The sequence below is a fragment of the Rhamphochromis longiceps genome, linkage group LG5, assembly GCF_057381845.1.
Source record: "Rhamphochromis longiceps isolate RC_006_pf linkage group LG5, R_longiceps_female_GT1.1, whole genome shotgun sequence".
Lineage (NCBI taxonomy): Eukaryota > Metazoa > Chordata > Actinopteri > Cichliformes > Cichlidae > Rhamphochromis > Rhamphochromis longiceps.
This window is the reverse complement of record NC_140561.1, coordinates 16,507,624-16,519,141: the sequence shown is the minus strand read 5'-3', so window position 1 is coordinate 16,519,141 and position 11,518 is coordinate 16,507,624. Positions and strand designations below refer to the sequence as shown.

At 42.2% G+C, this 11,518-nt stretch overlaps 1 protein-coding gene and 1 long non-coding RNA gene across 4 annotated transcripts in view; one reads left to right on the top strand and one right to left on the bottom strand.

Annotated features, from left to right (window-relative positions):
* The first annotated feature begins 551 nt into the window (after positions 1 to 551).
* LOC146669507 (uncharacterized) lies at positions 552 to 1,782 on the top strand. Its single transcript, XR_014911715.1, has 2 exons — positions 552 to 682; positions 761 to 1,782. It is a non-coding gene; the product is annotated as an uncharacterized LOC146669507 (long non-coding RNA).
* Positions 1,783 to 1,792: 10 nt separating this feature from the next.
* The window catches only part of quob (quattro b), a 28,092-nt gene continuing 18,366 nt past the window's right edge, over positions 1,793 to 11,518 (bottom strand). Inside the window, exons 14-25 of one of the 3 annotated variants that reach the window (XM_085406141.1) lie at positions 10,720 to 11,418; positions 10,481 to 10,632; positions 10,047 to 10,296; positions 6,215 to 6,304; positions 5,226 to 5,450; positions 4,422 to 4,592; positions 3,648 to 3,825; positions 3,365 to 3,481; positions 3,043 to 3,297; positions 2,325 to 2,563; positions 2,062 to 2,119; positions 1,793 to 1,911 (exon numbers count right to left, since the gene is read on the bottom strand). In XM_085406141.1, coding sequence (XP_085262267.1) covers positions 2,081 to 2,119; positions 2,325 to 2,563; positions 3,043 to 3,297; positions 3,365 to 3,481; positions 3,648 to 3,825; positions 4,422 to 4,592; positions 5,226 to 5,450; positions 6,215 to 6,304; positions 10,047 to 10,296; positions 10,481 to 10,632; positions 10,720 to 11,418 — 2,415 coding nt within the window. In that variant the 3' untranslated portion in view covers positions 1,793 to 1,911; positions 2,062 to 2,080. Of the gene's footprint in view, positions 1,912 to 2,061; positions 2,120 to 2,300; positions 2,564 to 3,042; positions 3,298 to 3,364; positions 3,482 to 3,647; positions 3,826 to 4,421; positions 4,593 to 5,225; positions 5,451 to 6,214; positions 6,305 to 10,046; positions 10,297 to 10,480; positions 11,419 to 11,518 lie in introns of all 3 variants that reach the window. The other 2 variants (XR_014911714.1, XM_085406140.1) reach the window with 2 other exon arrangements.

Here is an 11,518-nt window from a genome sequence, read left to right as displayed (position 1 = left end):
ACTGAAAAAAAAATCGTTGAATGAACATTAAAAAAAATTATGGAAAATTTTTCCACGCGATTAAATTGCTTTATTTTCATATTATGCAAATCTGTTATTCTAACTTAATATACTTGAGTTGTACTAACTTAATTAATAAAGAGTCAATTTATTTGCTGTAGTTGAGCCCAACTAAATTTGACATAGTGGATCGAACCCATGCAAATTACGTTAGTCTGACAAAATACTCGAGTGTTCAACAAAGTCTAGAATCAGGTTAACATAACATTTTAAAGGATTTATAAGAAATTCTACTCCATCTATCTCTCAACTTTATCAGGGTTGATACAGTGCGGGTTACAAGGCTTGATTACAAGGCTTGATACAGAGTTCTCTTTACATTTTTGTCCTTGACTGTCATGGCCTGGGTCTAGGGACCCAGGGCTCAGGCATTTTCAGTGTATGTTTATGTTTTCCGTGTGTTGTATTGGTTTGCTCTCCATCTCTCCATGTGTCTCTGTGTGAGCTTCCGGAGGTGTGGGTTCGCTGAGGAGACTGCGAACCCGGAAGTGGTCTACTCGAGAGACGGCCGCACCTGCCGCTCGTCGTCCTCTGCCAGCTGCAGCAGATTACGCTCGTCTAGGAACGGCATTTAGGACTGCAGCTGAGCTGAGGCCGACGCTGGATCCTTGAGTCAGAACTCGTCAGTACTGCCGTGAGCTTTTACGTAACCTCCGCGGAAACAGATCCCCTGCTAACCCTCTGCCTTTTGTGTTACCAGGAATCGGGAGCGGAGTACGCCTCTAAAGTCACGGTGTGGGAATTGGAGTTTTTTGGAGTCGCCACCTTTCACTTCTCACGGACATCTGCACTGTGTGGGATTCAGGGAGAATCACCACGGGACCACAGTGCTGGGATTTTGTATATAGTTGTGTGTTTTTCACCTCCTGTAAATAAATCCACTGTCCTTCACTTAGAGTCTCGCGTTTGGGCCCTGCTTTCACTGTCACTCCACGGTCTGCCATCGCAGCCCGTGACATTGACAGGTTAAACCCCAGTGGTTTTCCTGTGGTTTGAAATCTCATGGGATCTTCTGCATTTCGAGAGTCAAGGTAACTAACCACTCTTACTAGAAACATGAAAGTATTTTGTTCAAATTACAAGTTAGACTTTTGTAAATTTAACAACCACTCAATTTCTGTTTTTTGAGGGAGGTACTCAAAACATGGTGGTGATGATGATGATGATGATGATGCCCTGATGGCTCATTTACTTTGTCCAGCTAGTGTAAGTCTGACCTGGCAGTTAAGCTCCTAATGTCGCCACTTTGGTCACCAAATGTTTTCATATTGAGGTGTGAAAAAGGCCATGCAAAAGCAAACAGGCAACATCACTGTTTATATTGTGTATTTCAGTATGAAAGTCATGTAACAATATCTTCAGACCGGTAATATGTGAAATTATAAAAAAAATTGTTAAAAGAAAAAGCAAAGGATTTGTTTCCAGAGGAAATTAGTTGTGCTTTGAGTACTGCTGAGGCTTCCATCATTCGTACAACATTTGGCAATAGATTTGAAAAAGATGGCATTATGTTGTGTTTTTATTTAACAATGATAAAATCCACATTTCAGAGTACACAGTAATCTCACAATGTATTATGAATAGCAAATACACATAGACACAGAGACTGCAGCTTAAGATATAAAACTAACCTAATATATAGTGCAAAAAAAGCCACGTCAGGTATTTCAAACTGACATTTATCACCATTTATAGTGAGAATACAACACACAGATGATTTCTTGACCTACGGTTTTAGTGGTGACATCAAAAGAAGCTTTATTTACAGAGTTGTATAACATTACAGTAACAGCTGGAATAAAGTGATGTCTCCTTTGGTTGTGGGCACAGACTCGCAGGCTGCTTAGACATCTGCAGAAAAATGAAGAAATGAAGAAGAAATATAAAAATAACTGCTTCTCACAATAGAACAGTGGATTATTCACGTGCCTCCCTTTCATTAGTGTTTTATGCAACATTAAAAGATATAGGTGATGTAAAACTGCATTACTTTTACTATACCTTATATATATCTTAGCTCTCAAACATCAGTGGACTTTCCAAAAGCGGTGCTTTGTACCTGAGAGATAATAATTAAAAAGGAATATTTAAGACTGGTCACAATAGAAGATTCATTACTGACATTCAAAACCACACATGTAAGCTACAAAGCAGCTTACAAGCAGAAATGAGAGTGACTTCACTCAGTGGTGAATACATCTGTGAGTGATTTATGACCAGGTTGGTTTTAACCAAATGACCTTTTACTCAGATCCGTACTGCACCTTGCTGCAGGGCAGATTCTTGCTGTGATCTTTTGGTTTGTGCTTGGGTTTGGGTGGAACTGGTGGTTGGGTTTTTTTTGTGGTTCCTGCAAGAATGCTGGAAGCCTCAGTTGGCTGAGCAATCACTGACTCCTTAACAGTGATTACGTCCTCCACCTCTCCTCCGATAGCAGAGTGGTAGCTGTGACTGGAACTGCTGAAGCCGCTTACGCTCTCGCCTGACGACTCTGAGCTGTCCACTGAAACAAAGAAAAGTTTCTTTGTTAAAATTGTACGTGCATGATTGGTTGAACTGAGGAATGATCAAAGTCTGCCATCAATTATGTCACGGGACAAACTTCTCCCGCTACTACATAGTGGTGAGAGAAAGTTCCTAAATATAGCCGACAGCTGAGGGCCAAACAGCTTTTTAGGAATTAGCTTTGCTATTGAAATACCTTTGGCTCTCTTGAAAAGAAATCTGCCCTGATCTCTGACCGTTGGCCCCATAGCTTGTAGAGGAAATTCTCTGAGGCTTGAAACACAATACCCTGATACTGTAAACCTGTTCAGGGGTCATCAGAAACACTCTCATAACAATAGGAAGTTTTGGGGTACATCAAAGTATATACTTTCCTTCTGGTTCATTGAGAAATACCCTCTTCATTTGACTGGTCATTTGACTTTGTGTAATAAAAATGTATCACATACTTTTTACTCTGATCAAGGTTTCACTCACACAATAAATGCTGACTTCCACTCTCTTGGTCAAGATCGTCCTCCTCCAGGGCTCCTGGGGGTGATGCATATCGTCCAAGGACCCCTGCAATCACCTTCTGCTTTGGTCCACACAAGTACCCCACGGGGGAGAGGGAGCCCCGTCCAGAGGACGAGGAGGAAGAAGAGCTGCTCCTTGAACCAGCAGACTTTGGCCGCCCTCCTGGAAGCTCGTCCCGTGATGCACATGATCCCACAGAGAACAGGCCTCTGTTTTCTGACAACAAGAAACCGTGTAAGGGTCTGAGAAGTCACAAATTTATTTAAAAACATCAAATACTCACCTCTCCCCATCAGTACATAGTCAATGGCTCGATCATTGATGGCTGCCTCACTGGGCTGAATGTCCATAAAAGGCTTGTTTCCAATACCCAGAAACACTCTCTCCTGCAAACGAACCTCTAAAAAGATAACATGTGAAACCATTTGTGTAATTTTCAAATGGTACATTCATTGACTAATTGTGCAGCTAGATATGCTGCGCTGGGTTTTGTTTTTTGTTTTTCTTTTATGAAATGAATCCTCCAAATGTAGTAATTGGTGTGTGTTTATATGTAGGTGCCGTACCTCTGTTGTGTATAGCCTGTTCCCAGAGTATCCGTTCCAGGTCCCTGGCCCAAGCCTCCTTCACTTCACGGCTGGCTGCTTGCAGAGTGTATGTGTCCTGACTTTTCCTCTTTCTGAACCAGATCTCAAAACACAAACCGGTGTCACCGGTGTTTTGTGTCATTCCTATGTCAGAGGTCTGAATACAGAGAAAGATAATGTGTTTGTGTTAGATTATAGGTTTTTGTAAATACAGCAAGCACTTTGGTACATTTGTAAAACCACAGGCAAATATCCAAGTCCTCTTGAGGAGTATCAGTGTGCCAGACAGGACTTAAAATAAAGAGCTGAGCTGTGTTAAAATAGTGACTCTTAAGTAAGGGTACTTGCAAATTTTCACAAAAGGACTGTTTTTATAAGTTGCAGCTCAAGGTTTATGGGTATATTAACGCATATTATTGAATTATTCAGAAAAACTTCGTCAAAATATTGTGACTGGTAATTGTTTTTGATATACACTACTGAGTATAGTTCTATATTATGTGTCACATTGGATAAAGGTTCCGGTAAAGGCCAAGCTGGTTTGTGTGCGTTGTGAGTCTTCCCCTTCATGTACGCAAAGAGGAAATTGTCCTAAGTTATGACACCAAATGGAAAATCTGTCACTATAACAGTCATTTGCAGTTTGCAATAAGTAATTTTATAGTGACTTGTTATAAAGGGGAAGTTTCTTGAATGAACTTTCATTTGCTGTGATGAATCACAAAAAAATTCTGTTTTGCGCAGTACGTGTACCTTGAATGACTGTTTGTAGATGTATGTGTCATTTCCAATGTCAGTCTTCCTTGTCTTGCTAAAGAGGATGAGTTCTTGAAAAAGGAAAATGTGACGGAAACATTTCTTCTTCCTAAAAGTTACCAAAAACTCATCCTGACGAATCAGCTGCCCTTGCTCCTTTAGATTAACCTGTAGTACACAAAAGAGTTATTAAGTGTGGCTCAGTAGGGTCATTTGCAGTGCTGTACCCATCAAAAATGCAAAAAACTACATTTTAAATGTACGATCCTTTGAATAATTATCAACCTTCTAAATTCAGCTAAAGAAAAAATCAAATAAATTTAAGCAGCAAAGCAAGATACTGAACCTTTTAACTACTTTTGACAGGAGAGAGGTCATCAAGTTAACAAAATAACCCACAAAATTCCTGTGAATCTTCACCCCCTCCTTCTGGGCTCTCAGATAATGGAGCTCCAGACCACCACACACACACCACCTCACTTTGGATTCCTATGAATGAGGCTAATGAATTCTCCTTGTTAATCATATCCTAGCCTCTCCTATGCATGTTCTGTCTTAGCAGTGCTATTGCACAAAACCAAGAAATGATGAATGTTTCTGAGTATTTATATTGACCTGCCTGTACCTGTTTCCCTACTTTGCTGCTTAAACTCCATAGATGTTGCACAACAGCATGACAAACCAGTGTACATTCATACTATATTTTGTAATATGCATATAACACTTAAAAACTTCACATCTTGTAATCATGATAATCAAATTACACAGAACTAAAGCTAACGCTACCAGAGTCCTTCTTACATCACAGTGGTGGATGGCGTCCATGGCCAGCAAGTTGTTGCCATGACGAAGCTGGAAGTGGATGACCTCAAGGGCTGCCTTTAGCTCAGCTATCTCTCTGATTTGTCCCGGATCGCACTCCCTCATCATGTCCTGCAGCAGCAAACTGTACTTACTAATGCGCTGCACAGGCTTCAACAGGTATGACCATAAGTCCATTTTATCCCCCAGCTTCAGCTGCTTTTGCTGGTACAAGAAAAGAGGAAACAAAGCAGTATTGTTATAAAAGGTCTGGTGAATATCTGTACAGGCTAAAAAAGGTGTATGACATGGTTAAAATCATGCGTGTGTGTGATGGGACATTGGATGAGTGAGATTAGAAGAACATTTTTTGAATAAATGCCTTTTATAATGGCAAAATCTGTCAGCTTCAGTCAGTCAGTTTCTCCACCAACATAGCTATTAAAGGAATTCTCATAAAATCCTTATTACAGGATTTGTAATAACTATATCACTCTACAAACTTTTAATGAGGTGCAGTCAACACCTTAACTAATTTAAATATGACTACATGTGTACCTCTGAATTGCATCCAGCGCTCCTGATTACATCACTTCTTGCAAGTCCCATTCAGTCCACTAGCAATGCAATACAATACAATATTGCAATGTATTTGGAATTTCAGCATTGCCTTAGAGGACAGATTTGTCATCTCTTCTCCAAAACAAGACTTGAAGGGTCTACGTTTTGACACGTCTTCTGCTCTAATCACACATGCACGACTGCAAGTGGTCAGAATGAGGCATCTACTGGGCAATTTAACAAAAAAAACAAAAAATAAATACAAAAAATAAATAAAATGTAAAAAAAAAGAAATAGCACTAGAGAGGTTCAGAGGTATACAAAGAGATGTTTTTATTCCTGAAACAACAGCGTTTTTTGATAGCATCCTATATAGCGACTACATATCTGTGGCATCCTGGAGAGAAGGTCCACATTTGTGATCTCACCTTGAAAAAAGCCTGCCCGTGATTGATCAGGAGACTGTCAGACTGGGGCTTGTTCTTGCTGTAAAGGGCATACAAAGCAAAGCTTTCTCTCTAAAATGGAAAATAAATGCAGATGATTAGTCGGGACTCTGTGTGGAAGTATGTCACTACATCCCAAGCAGTGTACCATAATTCCAGTAAATTCTTGGAAGCTAAAGACACTGGCATAAAGTCAGGACACATTTGAAAGCAATTTTATTACACATCAATCGGGAAATTACTTGGTGTTTGAAAACCGTGAGGTAGTACTAAACATTAAACAGCTGCCAAAACTTAAACCGATTGTTTCATGGAAAAACTAATGATTTAATGATTCAAGAAACAGTGTGTATACATACATACATACATATATATATATATATATATATATATATATATATATATACACTCAACAAAAATATAAACGCAACACCTTTGTTACTGCTCCCATTCCCCATGGGATGGACGTAGAGACCTAAAATTCATTCCAGATACACAATATAACCATCCCTCCCAAACAGTGGTCACAAATCAGTCCAAATGTGTGGTAGTGGGCACATCTGCTATATTGAGATAATCCATCCCACCTCACAGGTGTGCCACATCAGGATGCTGATCTGACATCATGAGTAGTGCACAGGTGTACCTCAGACTGCCCACAACAAAAGGCCACCCTGGAATGTGCAGTTTTGTCTCACAGCAAAATGCCACAGATGCCACAAGCAATGAGGGAGCGTGCAATTGGCATGCTGACAGCAGGAATGTCAACCAGATCTGTCGCCCGTGCATTGAATGTTCATTTCTCAACCATAAGCCGTCTCCACAGGCGTTTCAGAGAATATGGCAGCACATCCAACTGGCCTCACAACCGCAGACCTCGTGTAACCACACCAGCCCAGGACCTCCACATCCAGCAGGTTCACCTCCAAGATCGTCTGAGACCAGCCACCCAGACAGCTGCTGGAACAATTGGTTTGCACAACCAAACAATTTCTGCACAAACTGTCAGAAACCGTCTCAGGGACGCTCAACTGCATGCCCGTCGTCCTCATCGGGGTCTTGACCTGACTCCAGCTCGTCGCCGTAACAGACTTGTGTGGGCAAATGCTCACATTCGATGGCGTCTGGCACGTTGGAGAGGTGTGCGCTTCACGGATGAATCATGGTTCACATTGTTCAGGGCAGTTGGCAGCTGAGAATGTCCCAGTTCTTGCATGGCCAGCATACTCACCGGACATGTCACCGATTGAGCATGTTCGGGATGTGCTTGACCGGCGTATACGACAGCGTGTACCAGTTCCCACGAATATCCAACAACCTCGCACAGCCATTGAAGTGGAGTGGACCAACATTCCACAGGCCACAATTGACAATCTGATAGACTCCATGCGACGATGTGTTGCACTGCATGAGGCAAATGGTGGTCACACCAGATACTGACCGGTTCTGGGTCCCCAGACCCCCAATAGCGCAAAAAACTGCACATTCCAGGGTGGCCTTTTGTTGTGGGCAGTCTGAGGTACACCTGTGCACTACTCATGATGTCAGATCAGCATCCTGATGTGGCACACCTGTGAGGTGGGATGGATTATCTCAATATAGCAGATGTGCCCACTACCACACATTTGGACTGATTTGTGACCACTGTTTGGGAGGGATGGTTATATTGTGTATCTGGAATGAATTTTAGGTCTCTACGTCCATCCCATGGGGAATGGGAGCAGTAACAAAGGTGTTGCGTTTATATTTTTGTTGAGTGTATATATATATTAGGGGTGCAACAATAATCCTATCGATAGTGAACCGTTCGATACAGTGCTCTCGGTCTGGTACGCATATGTATGAACAATACACATTTTTAAATTTATTTTTATCAACTTTTCTTCTGAAGATGCTGTCTGTGTTGAGCGCTCAGTGAATATGCGTTCAACTACTCTGCCTAGGCTGCACTGTCGAGTGCAGATTAGGGATGGGTACCGGTGTCGGTTCTGACATAAATGGTAGTAACCAGACCGAAAAGCAGCGCACATTTCGGTGCTTTATTTCGGTGCTTTTTTTCCTGAGCTGTGATACACTTCTAGCCAATCATTTTACGTTTCCGAGGATAGTAGGCGGGTCAAGGTACGTACGTTCTTTTAGAGCAGAGCTACAGATTAAAAATGCCCAAGGCGAAGCGGTCAAAAGTCTGGCTGTACTTCACAGCAAAATATGCAAACTCAGCAGCCTGCAACAAGTGCTTTAAGCTGATACTGTGATACTGTCAAAGGAGGTAACACCTCGAATCCGATGAAACACCTGGCGACGCATAGCGGGTTTTTTTAAAAGCCAAGAAATGCGCCGTATTTGATAGCTTGCTGCGAGACCTCACACCAAGCGCATCTACTGCGGGTGTGGTGCCTGTTATCAGACCCGGAGTTAGCAACATCCCCAAAAACACGAAGAATAGAGTCCTGGCCCCTAGCCCTGCCAGTGTAGCAGAAATGATGACGGATGATGATGCAGCAGCAGCCGTTCTTCTCTGCGTGAGTAGCTTAATGTTGTTCGTGTGTAATTTACGTTGAGTAGGCTAACCACGTTATTACATTAATGCAGGTAAGGTGAGCTAGCAAACATCATCATAGCTACATGCGGCTGTCTTCTTGTTTGATGGCAGATACTCCCTTCACCCTGGCCAAAAAAGGCTAAAATGACCAAAGAAAAAGAGGGAAACGGCTAAACATGAGAGGTTTTTGGATAAAGTTTGTGTTTTTTCCATTGTTTAAGCACTGCTTCCAGCCAAGAGTGATACCATATATGCCCCATAGCTGCAGAAAAGGCTAATATTGTTATCTTTTTACAAAAACCAGCTGAACATGAGAGGTTTTTGGACCAATTTTGTGTTTTCTCCATTCTTTAAGCACCGGTTTGAGCACCGTTTGAGCACCGGCACCGTTTCAAAAGTACCGATTTGGCACCGGTATCGGATAAAACCTAAACGATACGATCCCTAGTGCAGATCCACTGAGCGCAGCGCAAGCTAGCAAGACAGAAGCTAAGCTCGTTGTAACATGGCAAATTGAACCTCCCCACCCTCATTCAGATCTGGACTTTGGAACTATTTTGGTTTTCATGTGACGTATGACCCTGAAGCTCGTCATGGACAAAAGTAAAACAGTATGTCGGATGTGCCACGCAATGCTCAATTACATTGGTGGGAACTGGTGCGTTAGCGCAGTTAGCTCGTTAACGTGTTGACGCCGTCCAGCCCCACACACAGGGCGAGTTTTAATAAATGACAAATTAAAAAGGCATGAACATTTTTTGTATCGAAAAAATATCGAACCGTGACACCAAAGTATCGAACCGAACCGTGAATTTTGTGTATCGTTGCACCCCTAATATATATATATATATATATATATATTGTTACGGCCCTAGCAGGGCCTCTCTCTCTCCTGAGGGTGCCTGTGTGGGCGTGTCCCACTACCTCCTGCCTGAGGTGCCACCTTTCCCTCCTGTACAGCTGACTCCCATCAGCAATTAAGGGTATTTAAGCCCAGAGCAGGGTGAGCTCTGGGCCAGAGTGCCATTTTGTGTGGGTACAGCTAGTGAGCTGAGTGTTTGCGGTAGTTTCCAGCTAGTGAGCTGTGTAGTGTGTGTATGTGTGTGTGTATATATATATATATATATATATATATATATATATATATATATATATATATATATATATATATATATATATATATATATATATATATATATATATATATATATATATATATATATATATTTTTTTTTTTTTTTTTAAAGCTAGACTTTCACAAATGGCACCTACGTGACGTAGAAAGCAGCGTCCTATTCTGAAGGGTTCATTCACACAGCCCTCCAGCTCATTCAGGAAGTAATGTCGGTGGAAGTCGTGGAGCTTTTCTAAGTTACCAAAGATGCTCCCCCTCTGGCCCCTGAGATCCTGAGGGACATCTTCCCTCTCCAGCTCAGGGAAGTAGTGCTCTCGAACATAACCCAGAGCCTTCACATACTCCCTCTCTGTGGACAGTAGCTCCTCCATGATCCTCCGTACTTTCCTGTTCCACATGCAGGAAATGAAACCCAGGTGAGCTCAGTTTTACATTGTGTGTGCGTGGGTAGCATGTCTTCATACGATAGTATTGCTTACTGGGGAACATTTGGGTAAAACATTTAATATAGTTTGCCATATGTTGGACAGCATCTTGCTCTAGATTACAGGTGAGGGAGAGGGTTACTTACAAAACAGTGCAGCCATTGATTTCTGTTTGTGTGAGTAATGTCTCTGGAGTCCTGACATCTTCAGGTTCCTGTCTGGAGTCTATACATCCTTCACCCTTCCCTTCATTGCTGTCTCTTGGTGATTTGCTGATTGGGTTTCCTGGCAGTAGTCTCTTGTTATGGGGAAAAGGGAGATTTTGGATGGGCTGCTGATTTTGTTCCAGTGACTGTGTCTTACTATGACAGTGCTTGTGACTCACATTTAAAGGCGAAAAGCCAGGAACGCTCGTCAGATAAGAGCAGACATGTGAGCCTTCGCTTAGAGATCGACTTAAAGGTTGGTGTGAAGGAAAATCCTCGCTCCCTTTCATTGAGTTTACATCTCTTAGATCTGTCTCACTGTGATGCTCTCTTGGCCTCAACTTGCTCTCTTGGTGGGAGTCAGTGTTTAGAGAGAAATCAGAAGTATTTTCTCCATTTTTATCAGGCATTTCTGGTAAATGCAGCTCTTTAGACTCTTTGTTTTTGCTCTCTTTGAAGTCGTTGCAGTTGAGGCACACAGCACTGGTGCTAAGCTGTGGGGTTAAGGAATGCTCTGCCTCTGCTATCACACTCCCTTTCTCCTCTTTCTCCATTTCTCCATGTTCCCCTGGAGACTTTGCAGCTGTGGTCTTCTGGATCTGGTTCTTATCTATGTATTTTTTCTTCTTCTGCATCTCCTTAAGATGCTGCCTGACTTCTCGGCACTGGGCCCAAGCTGCATTCCACACTCTCATTGCTGCCGAAGCCCCTGATCCCAAGGCGCAGGCTTTAGCTTTCACAGCCTGGAAGTGAGGGGTGGAGAATTCACCACCTAATCTCTGCTCATACATTTGGAGTGTACTTAAAGTCTGAGCTGGGTAACACCCCTGCTCTACCTGCTCCAAAGAATGACTGCATTCTTTGGCCAGGGCAGATGCCTAGACAGAGAGAGTGAGTGAAAGGAAATGGAAAGTCATCAGTAAAAATGTTTACAAGGGGGAAAGGGACGTTAATAAAAATTGTCAGGAGCAATGACAA